Raw genomic sequence first — 16,652 nt, 5'->3', positions numbered from 1 at the left:
CACCTGTACCATACTAACATTTCTCATCTCATTACCACACTTCACTTTATAAATTATTACAGTTAAAAATAACATGTTTTAGGATTCGACAAAAAACTTATATATGCTTTAATATGGCTGATGATGACCCCTAGGTGGGTCGAAACTAGTTCCATGTAATTTATAATATTGTAAATACATATTAGTATTGAATAGGTGGAAACCTTTACTGTGTTACTATTCATATGTTATTCTCAGTTCAATACGGACCAACAACATGAAATTCATAACCCTTGATAACGTTATGGAGCTGGCAAAGAGAGCAAAGTTAGTTCTTCTGTTACAATATAACTTCATTATTTCCTGAATTTCATCAAACAATTTTGTAGTGAACAGTACAACTGAACGGGACTACACAATAAGCAAGGCAGATTGATGACTTTCATAACACAGCCAGTGTTCATGTTTGTGAGATATCTGTCTCTTACCCAGAGGCCCCAGGTTTGATTCCTGGACTGAATTCAACTGTCTGATACAAGATTTCACACCTAGCAAGGCCTCTCTTTTCGAGCTCAACAGAGTTATTTGGATTTTTGAAGGACAGAACACACTATGTACTCGTGTGAGGTTGGCCTGGATCCAGTTTACTCTGCCATCTGATAAAACGTACTTCCTCATGTTTTCTTTCCTTCCTTCACTCCAGTACTTCATTCTTTCACTGTGTCATTATCTTCTTTCATCCATCCAGGCAGTTGCACGCTTTCTTTTTCCTGAAAACCCCCAAACTTTTAAATCCTATTGTGAAATGTAAGCCTGTCTTGAAATTCTGCTTTCATAATCCTCATTTCTGCCAAATCCTTTTCCACTTTAATATGAACCAACTTATTTGTGTTTTGTGATTTTAGTCAAAATTAATTGATTTTGTGTGTGTGGTTGCCACAACCCTCCACCTCCCCTTCCCGCCATCCTAGTAACTTCCTTAGTACTTTTTTTTCCTTTCTAATTCTTCAATTCCTCTCTTTTTCTTTTTCTTTTTTTTTCTCCTGTATAAGGGCATTCCAGGCGTAATGTTCGATTTTTGTTTTTTCTTGAGTATTTTTTTTTTTTAACTGTAAATGTCTAAAAATCTTTCGTTAAGCCAATTCCACTCTCTGAGCTCTATTTTTGTTTGCTTCTTTATTTAGCCCATTTGGCTGTATTATTTCCCTTAGGTACTTGAATTTATTCACTCTGCTGATTCTGCCATATGTTGTGTTTAGGTATCTTGGAGCATTGTTAATGTTCATTACAAATTCTGTCTTCTCTAAATAAATTTGTGGCCCTGCCTTTTCTGCTGTCTCTTTCAAACTGTTCACTTGCTGTTTCAATGTTTTTGAAAATGATTTCCAAGTCCTCAGGTTCCATTGTATTCATCATCATCATTATACGGTTCCACTTTCCCAGGTACTGTTAATGAGCCTCTTCCAATTCTTCCAGTCCATATACAACTTGTCATTGAGAACATCATCCACTGTCCATCCTCTGGTAACTAGATCAATCTTGATCATGTCCATCCATCGGGTTTTAGGTCTTTCTGCAGGTCTTTTCCCCTCCACATGTCTTTCCAAATTTATTCGGGCTGTTCTTGTAGGCTCGATCCTCATCACATGCCCATACCACCGTAGTTTGGATGTGCCGATTTGGTCTAATAGGGATGTCTTTATTCCGGCTTCTTTCCTCAGCTCCTCATCTCTTAACTTGTCCATCTTGGTCTTCTGTATAGTGGATCTAAAAAATTTCATCTCTGATGCTTGCAGTCTTGATGAATTCCTTTGTGTGAGGGTGCACGCTTCAATACCATAGGTCAATATTGGTATAAAATAGCTGTTAAACATCAACAGTTTGCCAATTTTGGAATCATGTCATCCCATAAAAGTGTTCTTACTTGTTGGTAGAATTCTGATCCCTTTTGCACTCTGTTTGTAATTTCCTTTCTAACCAAAATATCACTGGAGATTACACTTCCAAGGTAAGAAAAACTATCCACACACTCTAGCTGGTGGTCTCCTACACTTGCTGCGCACCCTTCTCTGTGGACCGCCATCATCACTGTCTTGGTCTCGCTGATCTTGAGGTTATATTCCTGGAACTGGGATTTCCATACGTTGAGTCTGGTCTGTACTTCCTCTTCTGTTTCACCCCAAATCATGATTTCATCAGCAGAAGCCACTGCATTCAGTTCACCTAACTTTTCCTTGACGTTCTTCATTATATTGTCCATAAAAGTGATGAACAGTAGTGGGGATAGTGCACTTCCTTGCTGAACTCCACTCTTGGTCTCAAACCATGATGATAGACCTTCCCCAATTTGTACACAGCTAGTACAGTCTTTGTACACAATCTGAATTTTCCTTACCAGTCCTTCAGGCACATTTCTTTTCCTCGGGCACTCCCAGATCTTATCTCTTATAACACTATCATAGGCCTTTCCTATATTCATTTTCCTATGGGAGTAGGTGAAACAAAATGAAACTTATTGTAGGAATGTATATGTTCATGAAGTATTTACGCACTCTTACACTCGGCATTTAAGTTCCATTCAACCACCCTTACCATACGGTTCAGAGACTTGGTAGCCTCCCTTAACCTGGAGTACAGACGCTACCTGACATACTACAGTAGATAGTTCTTCCATCTCTTCCATCATTGGGTATCTCTGATCCTCTTCCACCTTCAGAGCCATTGGCCATCTAGTCAAAAGTGTGTTCAGAACGCGAGAGTGGTTATCAGGGTGTAAAGTGTAAATCATGAAAGGGATCTGGCTCCTTGGATAAATGGTCATCATTAGGGGGCGGATTTCTATTACCTAAAAATGTATGAAATATGTATGCATTTCTGACCTAAAAAAAATAAAAATATGACCTATAAAATTCAAAATATGACTTAATGAATAGCATCTACTGTATGTTACATAGAAACACTTTTATTACAATTGCTACAGGCTGCAATTAATTTAGAGTTTAAAAAGTTTTAATTGTAGTATATTCCAGTCTATCCTGAAAAATAATTTCTAGAGTTTATTCTGATTTTTATAAAACGAAATTCAAATGAAAATTACCAAAATATGCCTTTATAATGATATTTTGTTCAAAATATGCCATAAAACATAAGAAAGCCTAAATATGCATTTATATGCCCAATAAAACCTGTTTAATTTTGATTATCATGCTTGGAAACATGTTGAAAATACAAGACTATAAGATATAATATTAAGGTAAAAAATATGACTTGTCATAGAAATCCACCCCCTAGTCATCATACTGGCCTTCATTTATTATTGTTGTTGTTGTTATTATTATTGTTATTATTATTATTATTTTGAAGCTGTGTGCGTGCGTGCGTGCGTGCGTGTGGTTTTTCCCATCGCCACAAATGCAGCTGAAACCTGGACAATTCATAACTGTGACAGGAAGAAGTTTGAAGCAATGGAAATGTGGGTGTACCGCCGAGTTCTAAGAGTGTCCTGAACTGAGCACCAGATGAACGATTCTGTTGTGGAAGAGCTCAGAATGGACAGGCTCATGAAGAAGATCAGCCAGGCTTATTTGCGTGGCCGCATATGAAGGGCGAAGTGCAAGGAACAAGGTCCCGAAGAAGAGCTCCTGCAAGGTGGATTGATCAGATGAAGCAGTTGGTTGGGAGGTCTCTACATCTAGCGCGGGACAGAAGAGCATGGCACACACATGACATTCCACCACACCCTTTACAGGAGGGAGAGATGTGTCACAGATTTCTTTTGTGTTTTATGTTTAAAATCACCTTTAGACTGTTGGTTAGTGGTATTTTAAGATACTTTACTTCTCAGTTTTGTTTCCAAGGCTTATCTCATGTTACATTCTCCCCTTAAAAACCAGGTTTCTGGGGTTGTCGCAGAAGCAGTAATTGAATCTAGAGCCAGGTTCAGTAGCTCCAAATGTAGAACAGCCTACATTGGCAGGTTCGATTCAGGCTTTGTAACAGTGTATTAAAGCTGGAACTGAATAGTTATTAAATATTTGGAAAGGTTTCTTTTCACATTATTTTTGCGTTTCACTTTTTTCGTAAATGTGTGTACTTTGTATGTTTTTGTAATGGAGTATGTTTGTTTATTTGCTTGCAGGCGGTTATGATCAGGCAGCAGATTGGGGGGACTCCTGGTGTCGTCCAAAAGGTAACGGGTCAGTCTGGCACTGTGGTGGTTAGTGGCGGCCAGGTGTTTGCTCCTGGTCAAATCGTAGTCAGTGGCAACCAGGTTGTTGGCACTCCCACTCAGGTTACTACTCTAGTTTTTATTGGTGCTGCTCTTGTATGTCTGTCCTTTCTTGTAGATCTCCCTTGCATGGGTGTACTAACATCTTACGTAGTCAGTAGCAGACTAAGCTGCACTTTTCTAGATCTATTCCTTCTGATAAGTTTGTCTGTGCTTTGTAAGGGCTGAATAACTTTGATGGCATTTTGAGTTCTAGTTGGCAGGGTCAGTCCTGGCTCATTTGGGTGGTATTTGTAGGTCAGCTTCATGCCGGTAGATTTAACAGCACGTAAAAGAACTCCTGCAAAACAAAATTGAGGACCCACATCGTCTCCGAAAGCCTTTGAAGTTGTTGGTGTTTTTTTTTTTTTGTTTTTTTTTTTTTTTTTTTTTTTTTTTTTTTTTTACGTATCTCGTCTTGATAAGGAATGAGGAGAAAGTAAAATACACACCCAAAAAGAGGACAAACCTGGAATATATTCAGCGTAACCCCTGTTTTTACATTTATACTTTTTTCTATTTACGTCATTCTCCGTTGCAGCCATCTTAAGACCTGTTTGCATTCGTATTGGCTAATAATCATGTGGCGTCAGCTACCGTCTGCAGGCATTTTAATTCTATGCCTTTTAGGCGACCCACATGGCAATTTGAATCTCTGCAGGTAATCTGTGGCTGAACTTTAATTAAGTTTCTTGGATTATCACCATAGGTCTTTTACATGACAACATTGTTTGACATGTCAAAAATCTGACGAAATGCTCAATCTTGGGATGTCCACGAGCTTATATGGATGTTGCCTCCCATACACGTATTAGCATAAACACAATGACATAACAGCATTCAACAACTTCTTCATCCATTACCTTTTCCAGATTGTCACCTTGCACGATATTTCTACCACTTCTTTTCTTATGCATTAGTTATACTTCCTGTGATTTGTATTTTTTTCTTGATTGCAACGTTAAATCTCAGGTCTATTTTATCTCATTGAAATAGATTTCTGTAGAAATTGTTGCCGTGTATTTCTGTTCCCAGTAGTTCTCTGTCAAGCGTCTCTCATTTCAGTCAGCTTGTAGTACAAGTTCTGTGAAGTGAGTTTAATCGTTAAAGTGGCTAACCGGCAGTCATTGAGACACTCGTTATTGAGGACCAGCTTGAAAGAATCTTAGACTTGATGTGTGAAATGTAGAATAAGAAAGAAGTTTGATAAATGCAAGAAAAGTGAAGAGGCAAAGTATCCTGTCCTTATCTGGCTTTCCTCTTCTCACATGTAGCATTTAGAGTGATTGTCCCTCGAGTGTTGAAATCTGACCTCATATTGAAGCTAGAAAGCAGACTGAGGAGAACAGGGATTGAGAAGTAGAGAGCACATCATGTTTAGCTACTGACCTGTCATCGTGTTCTTCTTAGTTAATGTACCCATCTTTCTGTATATGAATTGAAAGATGACTTGCTGTATGTAGTCATTTCAGCCTAATTTAAGTATACACCTCCCACTGCCACAAAGAACAGTCAAGTAGTCAGTAGCAGATAATATTTCTCGTTTCTTGTAGTGTATTGGTAGAGATGTTGCACTTAGTAGACAGTTTACTCTAATATTTTGTTTGTGTAGATTATGTGCGACACTCATGTCCTAACAATGGTTAAAACAAAGTTATTTTATTCCCAATTTCTTTTTAATCAGTGTGTGTTGTTTCCTAGTTCATAAACCGTATACAGCTGAGCCATCTCTGGTAATGATACTCAGGACGGTTTGTATTAAGGAACCGAGCGAGTTGGCTAAGTAGTTTGGGTTACGTAGGTGTTAGCCTGCATTCGCGAGATGGTAGGTTCGAACTCCAGTGTCAGCAGTCACTTCCTTCCCAGCTGTAGCCCTGCCGAATCCCATTGTCACTGTTAGTGCAACATAAAACACAAAGTCAGTAAACATCTCAGATGATTTCTTAGCTGTTGTCTTTTTGTGGTCAGGAATACATAATACTTCGCTTTATTTGCAAAATCGAGATGATGATGATGATGATGATAATCGGATGACCTTGGTGACTGTGTACAGGCATTATGATTTGATGCTATTTGTGCTACCTGCTTGTCAGTTGATGTTCTGTTTTCCTCTACCGGATGGGATGGCAGAGAATTTATTAAGCAATCTGTGGTGGAGTTAACCCTTATAGGACCAGGTGACGATATATTGTCAGTGACAGTCTTTGTGAGAAAGACCAACTGACAATATATCATCAATTAGTCACACTATTAAGTTAAAAGATGGTATATTATGGTTCCACCTTTCAATACTTTTAAAATATGAAATGTAAGTTTACATTCCTATTTAATTAAAATTGGTACCGGTTTTGACCAGTATTCATGGTCATCATCATGCAATTACAAATAAGTTTAAAACAATGCATAAAAAAAATTGCGAAGTTTAAATAATTCGGTTTGGTTTCTGCTAGTGAAGCACTAAAATCTTTAATGAGCACTGTGCGTTGAAATATAGCCATAAAACACAAATAAGATGCACTGGTAAAAATTAAGTTTAGATGATGCTGTCAGATGCAATTTACAGAGCACTATAACACATAAGGGAGCACTGTGCGTTGAGATTTCAAAGTTATGTAGAAGTCTAAAGTCAAATACGTATTTTTAGTTGTAATTTATGAGGCACTGTATAATTTTAAGTATCAGTAATGCGTGTCTATGAAAAACTCTTAGATCAAATACGTTATTAAGACATAAATTAGAGAGCACTGTGTCTGAAGGAGAATCAAATATGCACTTAAATGTAGTACGGAGTAAGTACTTGAAGAGTTCAGTTGTAGTTTATGAGGCACTGTATAATTTTAGAATATTAGCACTGCGTATCAATAGATCCAAATATAATGAAGAAGTCGTAGATCAAATACATCAAATACGTATTGATAAAGACTTAAAAATACTTAAAGTTATTAACAAAGGCCCCCTTCCAAACACTACTGAAAATCGTTTTATCCATCTTGACCAATACTTCAACCCTAATTTCTGAACATTTCTGAAAAACCTAATATTTTACTCGACTTCCTTATCCGCTTCATCAAAAATGTTAATGTTACAAACCCAAATTCAATATTCCAGACCTTATACAGTTCCTACCAACTGTTTCCACTTCCTATAACCCATCCTCCTAATCCACCTTAAACTACTTCACTTCCTCATTTACTTCCCTTTCTTCTTCTTCTTCTTAAATATATCGCGCTGCTCCTGCACGATTATGGATCTTCGTATGTGTTGGATTATAATATGACTTTGTGCCTGACAGTGTTTAAAAACTAGCTCATTTAACCGTTCTCCGCTATTCATAAACATTATAAGACTTTGCCTAACACTACGTGTGCCATACTGCCGCTCAGAAAATTACGCACTGTTTTCTTTTAAGTGACTTACATTTTATCGCCTCTTCTACTGATCCGGAGTGTACTTGATCTTTTATCTCCTTTTCCTATGCATTGTTTTTCATATTTTAATCGGCTGATGATGACCTGGACTAGGGTCGAAACCGGTACCACTTCTACTTATTATTAAATATGAATGTAATTCATTACATTTCTTATTCTTTTGTATTGAATAGGTTTAATCTCTTTATCAATTATTTCAATTTTAACTGTATATTCTTCAATATGGAACAATGAAATTTTTAACTTTAAATTCCTTCATTCTAGCGCTATGGATGTCTTTTCTTTCTTGAGTCCATTTGACTCCTGTTCCTGGATGCAGTGATTTAGTTGATAGTGACTGGAGAGAGTCAGATGTCTTGACTAACTTTCTGAACTTATCTCGGTTGTAAATGTCAATGTGATCAATGTTAAGGTATTGTAGGTCTTTCCGCACTAAATTCGTCCATTTGGCATTGGTTGCTTTCCCTCTATTGATTTCTCCTTTATTTTTCTACCTCAACTTTTTCTTTCCTTATTACATTCTTTTTTCCACTCTCCTAATTGGTTCACATTTATAACTCTAACTTTCAAATTTATACTTTAAGCTATTCTAAGATCGACCTTCAAGATATCCTGTTAATAAATTTAACCATGATAGGTTAATATTGTGTTTGGTCCGTATTGACTAGTCTGAATGTATAATATAACTATTTAAAATAGTTTATTTGAATCCGCCTTGACCAATACACTCATTAAATGAAAGAAAAACTATTTATTAAACCAAACATGTTTCGGGAAATCTCAGCCATTCCCTTCCTCAGTAGTCAGATCAAAGAACAAAACAATATCACACAATCATAGAATCATAATAGAGAGATAAATATAATCCATGAAAATTGCTCGTAGCTACGGATATTCCAAAAGATTTATAATAGAATGATAAATAAAGTGAAAAATGAACCAAAAACAACTTTAATTAAAGAGCAAAAAGAGAAAAAGAAATTTGCAGTTCTAACTTTTCGAAATAAGCATTCTTATCAACTGGCTAAAATTTTCAGGAAAAAGAACATCAATGTCACATATAAAATGGATAATAATACTAATAAGATTATTTTCAATTCAGATAAGATAGAGAATAAATGTACATTCAATAAATCAGGAATTTACAAATTAACATGCCAAACATGTAAACAAGGATACATAGGACAGTCTGGTATAAGTTTGACTATAAGGTACAAGGAACATGTTAATGGGGTTAAACATAAAAGATATTCGGCAATGGGAGAACATATGATTGAAATGAATCATAAATTTACAGACATTTCCAATGACATGAAATTATTACATTCGGCCAAAAAGGAAAATTAATGAATGTTTTGGAAAATTTAGAAATTTACCTTACACACAAAAAAAAATTTGAATCAAGTTTAAATGAGAGAAGTGCAGAAGATAACCCACTGTATAGACTAGCATATGATCATTTAAGGAGCAAAAAGAAGAAAAGAAGAAAAACTTGAAGATCCTAAATTTATGTAGTATTCTCATTCATTTCAACCCAAATTTTATGTATTGATCATTTTTATAATATTTCTTCTTACTCTTTGATATGGTGTATTAGGACAATACTTCTTTAAATTGTAAAACAAAAGATTGTGTGATATTGTTTTGTTCTTTGATCTGACCACTGAGGAAGGGAATGGTTGAGATTTCCCGAAACATGTTTGGTTTAATAAATAGTTTTTCTTTCATTTAATGAGTGTATTGATCAAGGCGGATTCAAATAAACTATTTTAAATAGTTATATTATAGTTCAAGATATATCACGCTACGTCATTTACGCTCCTCTACTGTTCCAGTATTGCACTTTTTAGTATTTTTTTCTCTTCACAATTCCTTTTTCTGTGTCATATATTTCAATAACTTCATTAATCTAACTTACGTAACTTTTGGAAGCACAGTGCCAATCTACTCTTCATATTCTACATATTTGATCTACGACTTTTACATAATTTTTGGATCTAACAATACGCAGTCCTAATTTCTAAAATTATACAGTGCCTCATAAACTACAACTGAATTCTTCAAGTACTTACTGTGTACTATATTTAAGTGTGTATTTGATTCTCCTTCACACACAGTGCTCTCTAACATATGTCTTAATAACGTATTTGATCTACGACTTCTTCATAGACACGCATTACTGATACTTAAAATTATACAGTGCCTCATAAACTACAACTAAAAATACATATTTGACTTAAGATTTCTACATAACTTTGAAATCTCAACGCACAGTGCTCCCTTATGTGTTATAGTGCTCCATAAACTGCATCTGACAGCATCATCTAAACTTAAGTTTTACCAGTGCATCTTATTTGTATTTTTTGGCTATATTTCAACGCACAGTGCTCATTAAAGATTTTAGTGCTTCACTAGCAAAAACCAGACCGAATTATTTAAACTTCGCAATTTTTTTAATGCATTGTTTTAAACTTATTTGTAATTGCATGATGATGACCATGAATACTGGTCGAAACCGGTACCAATTTTAATTAAACAGAAATGTAAACTTACATTTCTTATTTTAATAGTATTGAAAGGTGGAACCACTATATACCTTCTTTTAACTTAATATTGAACTCACTTCAATACTGAACAATATGAAATTCTTATCTCTTATTGGTCACACTGGCTAAAAAGGCCAGCTGGCGATATTTCGTCAATGGAATAAAATTATATCTGTAGGACAAATATTTTCCTAACTGTCTTGAAGATCTTTTGGGACTGTTAGATTAAAGTCGGATTGAGTATGCGAGTCAGAGCACGATATAAACACCAACCGGTACATTGCAGCACATCTAATGCAGAGCACCAGCCCGCGCTAACCTTATATTCGAGCTGTGCAGTCTGCTATTGCTGTTTTAACATAAACCACATGTGGTGGCTAGTCACCTAGTGCACTCTTCTCAGTTTTATCGTCCGTTTGTTTGTTTCCTTATTTACGGTATCTCCTTTCCAGAAATCTGTTAAATCATCTAACAAATCATTGTCATTCTTGTCGAGTTCAGCGTACAATTCGCAACTTGTCATACGTTTACGAGAAACACTCATTATTTACAAAGGCAGTGGCTGTATCAGTCGAAACGGAAATCAACCCTCAAAATAATTATCCACTTGGAAAAGAGATACCGTAAATAAGCAAACGAACAAACGATAAAACTGAGAAGAGTGCACTAGTTTACTTGCCGCCACACGTCGTAATATGATGATGATGATGATGATGATGATTATTATTATTATTATTATTATTATTATTATTATTATTTATCTTTAACCCTTATACGGCCAGCTGAAGAACTGTGTATACCAAACGCCAAGAAAGTAGCCATGGTTTGTGCATTGCAAAACATATTTAAGTTTTTGTAAGTCTGGAAAACAACTGGAAACATTTTAAAACTTTATTGGGTCCGTTTCAGTGTGTTATATTGTGGGTGTGTATTTGTGTTATTCAGAGGTTCTGGATTAGTATCTACAAAGTGTAGGCAATCAATTTGTGCTTACTGCTATGCTGGGTTTTTTAGACTTCAGATCAAGTTGACAAAAACAATGTTTTGATCATTAATTTCAACCCAAACTCCAAAAAAAAATTGTGATGATACAGAAAATGAAGTTTCGAACATAAATAATACATTCACCATGTATAAATTTTGCTTAGTTTAGAAGCTACAGATATTTCATTTCAACATTTTAAAAAAACCTTTTTAGTGTATATATAAAATATTGTTTATTTTAAAATATTAATTTTATTCAAACTGCCCCCGTTTACATGTCGTAAGAAAAAGGGTTGTTTTCTTAAGATTTTGAAAAAAGAATCTTGAAGAAACCTTTAATACAGACTAAGTTATAGGTTTCTGAAAAGAGATGTGGAAAATACGCCTCAAACGCCTTGGTCCTTTTCGCCATACCACATGCTAAACAGCTGGTCTCCGTAGGCTCGCCCTTCTTGAATATAGCCGGTCCTAAAAGGGTTCATTAATTTTATCGAGTGAACACCAAATGTGTGTGTGTGTTTTGCCAACATCATATGAGGTGGAATATCAAATGGGCTTTTCTTCTACTCCTCAAAACTCCTACTACCTTTGCCAGGTTTGAATCTACATTTGTGGGATTTAGAGATTGACACACTATGGCATTGATCCACTGAGGGAGGTGTAAAAGATTTGTTAGAAGAAGACATGTCGCTATCTCTCTTTGTTTTTTAATTCACAAACTGGAAAGTTCTCCGATAAACCATATTAAAATATATATGATTCCTATATAGCTATTACAACTATTTGATATAAAATACCTAGGATTGCCGGGATGGGTGGCTTAGACAGTTTAGACGCTGGCCTTCTAATCTCAAATGGTAAATTTGATCCTGGCTCGGTCTTGTGGTATTTAAAGGTGCTAAATACACCTTGTGTCATTAGAATTACTGGCACATGAAAGAACTCCTGCGGGACTAAATTCAGGCACCACAGCATCTCCAAAAACCATAAAAGTACTTAGTGGGACATTATAAAATACCTTTACAGTGTCTAAATTAATTTCATGTCTTAATTTTCTGTTATGTTCGGAAAAAGTAATTAAATTTTGGGGCACTGCGTCCCATAAAGAATTTTTTCTCAATTTCTAGTTAATTCCTGTGGTATACATACCTCATCACGATGCAGTCTAACCTAGTCAGTGTTCGGTGACGGACGTATTGTGTGGAGGTGCCAGGAGAGTCAGCGTGGAATGTGAACGGTGTGTGGTAAAGTAATTCGAGTGGGAAGAGGAAGATGATTGGAGTGGATCAATATCGTGCAGCTATTGGGAGATGGCAGAGGAAAGGGGGAAAGGAGATAGCTAGAAATAAAGGAGGTATAATGGAAGCAAGAATGATGGACGAGATGATATTAGCGGCAGCGGTGATTATGGTACTACTAGCTATAGGAGTTGTAGAGGTAAACCCCGGCCCGACTTCTAGTGGCAACATGAACTGGGAAGACGTGGAGGTCATAAAAAAAGTGGTGAAAGAAGTGGTGGAAGAAGTATGCCCGTTTGAGCAGATTAAGAATATGATGAAGGAGCAAATGAAGGAATTTGAGCATATACGACGGTGGATACAGGGAAAAACAGACAAGATAATGAGCAAAGTGGAATCCAACGAGAGAGAGATTATAACACTCAAGACAAGAATAAGGGAGATGGAAGGAGAGGTGGTGAAGCTGCGATCGGAAATTGAAGACTGTAACCGAGAACGGAGGAAGAAACACCTATTTATATATGGAGTACCGGAAGATAAAGCAGAAGATAAAGTACTGACAACCTACAAAGTAGTGGAGATTATCCAGAAAATGATGAGAATTAACTTTAGCGAAGTTGACATTGTTGATGTGGAAAGGATAGGCAAAAAAAGGGATGACAGACCGATAAAACTGAAGCTGTTTTCCACCTTGATGGCGGAAGCAGTGTTAAAAGGTGCAGGCAACATACGTAGCACAAAAATTTGGATTAAAGAAGACATTAGTAGAGAAGGGGTAAAGAACACTAACACACTGAAGAAACATTTGGCCAGGGCTAAAGTACAAGGGTTGAGAGCCTATATTAAGGGTCAAAAATTAGTTGTGACTAACGGTATATGGACCAGAGTGTGGACTGCGAAGAAATTACGAGAGATGGAAAATGACAGCAAAGACGAAATGGTAGTGGGGAAAAGTGTGGAAGTAAGACAGGCCAGAGACTGTAAAGTGGGCGAAGACGGACATGGAGGTAAAGAAAGAACCAAGGACAATAAAGCACCGGATCCAAGCTCGCAGCAAGAAAGAAAGAAAGAAAGGGATGGATGCGATAGCTGAAGCATTCGAAGTAGCGAACAGGGAGGTATTAGCAGAGATGAGGAGGGAAATAAGGGAGACCAGGGCAATATTGAAGGAGTCCAGAACGGAGGCCAGTGGGAAAGAAGAAAGAAGAAAACAGGGAGCGATTGTGGGAGTAGAAACGCAGGATGTAACAAGAGCACGCAAACAAAGCGAAAATACGACTGGGAGTCAGGAAGAAGAAGCAAGAGGTGCCCTAGTGAAAGGGAGAAGTTTGAGCCTAAGAGAGATATGGGGCAAAAAGAACAGAGAAGACGAAGGCATAGTGACAAGAAGCAAAAAAGGTAATCTGTAGTTGGAAGTAAATTGCTGCGTACTGGAGAATAGTGGAGTGTGTGCATGTTATACATAGCCATGACGAGCGGTTAAATGACAAGTGGGTCTGAAGAGGCATGATACCAGATGGTGAAGTGTGTAGTGAATGAGGAAGAGAGTGTGTGTAACTAGGACAGGTGCTAAGGAGAAAGTGAATATATGGAGATGGTTGGAATATGAGCTGGGGCTCTAGTTAGCCTAGTGATATGTGAGTTAATATGGTTTCATCTTAGTTGACGAATTGCTTGGGCTTTAAAGGTAACAAATATAGTGAAATACTAGATGCTGAAGTGTGATTACCAGTAGAGAATCTTAAGGTGTAGTAAATGGCATTCAGGCATTACAGTGGAGGTAACACGTAGTCAGGTGTGCAACATAAGTAGAATATAAGAAAGGTCAGTGTTCAAGGGGGAATGCGCTGAATGAGATCCCGGCCGGAAGCGATATACTCTGTAGCCTAAGTGCTGATTCAGCCCAACACAGCATTGTACTCTGCCCAGTTATATGTTGCAAGTTTTAGTTTCCCATTACTAGTATTACCATATTGTCAAATAGATGGAATTACCTTATGGCAGTAGTTATATTAGTTTTCGTTTTATCCCTTTTTATTAATAGCAATATTGAGATCGTTGATATCTGAAAAGACATCAGTGATGCATTGACATTTGATTATTATTATTTACAATACTATCAGTTTTCGGTTTATCCCTGTTCTTAACAGCAATATTGAGATTTTTTGAGGTTTGGTTTATATATGAAAAGACAACAGTGACTTATTGACAATTGATTATTATCATTTCCAGTAACTTTGTTTTTTTTTTCTTTGTTTGGTGTTAGTTATTTTTACTATACGAGCTTTATGATATGTGTACAGCAACTTAAGCAGACTAGGCTAGGCATTATTATTTTTCTTCCGTAAAGGATCAATAAGGCTTCATTGCTGTAGATCTGGTAGAAAAATAAAGATTACGATTACATACCTCATCATCATCATCATCATCATCATCATTTCCCTTTATCCAGCTGTAGCCGGGTAGGGGCAAATATGGTTCCTCTCCACTTTCTTCGGTCTTTCCACCATTCCTCCTCCAACACTGTGTCCCAGTCCAGGTTTCTTTCTATAATGCTGCATTGGATGGTATCCTTCCATCTCAATCGTGGTCGTCCACGGCCTCTCCTTCCTTGGATTTGCATTTCCATCACCTTTTTTGGCATTCTTTCGTCGCTCATTCGCTTCATGTGCCCAAACCATCTTCTCTATTCTATCATTCATTTTTTCCACTCCAATTTCTTCCCAGATTTTCTCATTCCTTATTTTGTCTCTTCTACTCTTCTGTATCATACTCCTCAAGAACTTCATTTCGGCTGCCTGTATTCGACTCTCATCCTTCTTTGTCACTGTCCAAGTTTCTGCTCCGTAAGTTGTTATGGGTACGTAATACATCTTTTAAATAGTATCCTTTGCTTCCGTTGGCACATCCTTGTCCCATAACATGTTTCTTACACTATGATAGAAACAACTTCCAAGTTGAATCCTTTTACTAATCTCAGCATCCAGTCGAGCATTCTCCATTATTTCACTCCCCAGGTATTTGAACGTCTCCACTACTTCCAGGGGCTTGTCTGCAAGTCTAATCTCACCTTTCCCTTCTTTCTCCCCTCTAGTCATAACAAGAGTTTTACTCTTTTCTACACTTATTTTCAATCCACATTCTTCGATCTTCCCATTCACCACATTCAACTGTTCTTGAACCTTCCTGTCGTCTTCTCCCCAAATCACAATATCATCTGCAAATAACATCATGTTCATTTCTCTTCCTCCATATGCTGCTTTTGCTGTTCTCATGATGTCATCCATTATTATTGTAAACAGGATTGGTGATAGGACACTTCCCTGTCTCAGCCCACTAGTTATTTTGAACCAACTTGTCCTGCCAACTTGTGTTTGCACGCAACTACAACATTCCTTATACAATGCCATGATCATTTTTATTAATCCCTGTCCAATTCCTTTTTGCACCAGACTGTCCCAAACTTTCGTCCTGGGGACACTGTCAAAATGCCTTTTCAATGTCAATGAATGTCATCACCATATCATTCCCGTACTCCCAATGCTTTTCCATTAGTTGTCTCATAATGAAAATGGGCTCTATTGTTGACCTTCCACTTCTGAAACCAAACTGATTTTCCTGTATCTGTGTATATACCTACCATACCAAATTACATCTCCTTACCTCTTAAAAATCAGTGCTCTTAGTAAATTTAGAAACCACTGAAAAATGCCTGGCATTGTATGACCCACTGTTCTGACCTTGTATCCTAAAGATGAACAACAGGCCTTCTTTTGGAAGAGATATCACTCTCACTACTCAGAAATGGAGAGAAAAATCTGTCAGGGTACCACGATCAGAAAGACCCAATCCTTCTAAGACACAAGTATGTGCTTTCCATCTAACGAACAGGGTGGCTCATTGTGAGTTACGTATAGAATGGTTAGGTATCCACTTGCAGCACTGTCATACTCCAAAATACCTGGGAGTAACCCTTGATAGAGCGTTCAAAACCCATTGTAAGAGTAATAAGATGAAAATTCCTACGCGGAACAATCTTGTGTGTAGACTGGCAGGGTCACAATGACGCTCTTGTCCTCACTCTTCATCAATGGCACTGTTTTATGCTGCTGATTATGCTTTCCCAATCTGGTACAGTTCATCTCATGCCACACAGGCAGATGCAGTCCTCAATGAAACCTGCAGCCTTCTCCAACAGATAAGCTCTATT

The 16,652-nt window shown here is 37.0% G+C and overlaps 1 protein-coding gene across 7 annotated transcripts in view; it reads left to right on the top strand.

Annotated features, from left to right (window-relative positions):
- The window catches only part of E(bx) (nucleosome-remodeling factor subunit NURF301 E(bx)), a 464,290-nt gene that overhangs the window by 278,687 nt on the left and 168,951 nt on the right, over positions 1 to 16,652 (top strand). For 6 of the 7 annotated variants that reach the window (XM_068230140.1, XM_068230143.1, XM_068230141.1 and 3 more), the window contains one exon: positions 4,118 to 4,270. In XM_068230140.1, the coding sequence (XP_068086241.1) occupies positions 4,118 to 4,270 (153 nt within the window). The remainder of the gene's footprint in view (positions 1 to 4,117; positions 4,271 to 16,652) is intronic. The other variant, XM_068230142.1, reaches the window with a different exon arrangement.

The sequence above is a fragment of the Anabrus simplex genome, chromosome 13, assembly GCF_040414725.1.
Source record: "Anabrus simplex isolate iqAnaSimp1 chromosome 13, ASM4041472v1, whole genome shotgun sequence".
NCBI lineage: Eukaryota > Metazoa > Arthropoda > Insecta > Orthoptera > Tettigoniidae > Anabrus > Anabrus simplex.
Note: the sequence above shows the minus strand (reverse complement) of the source record. Positions and strands in the feature narration are given on the sequence as shown.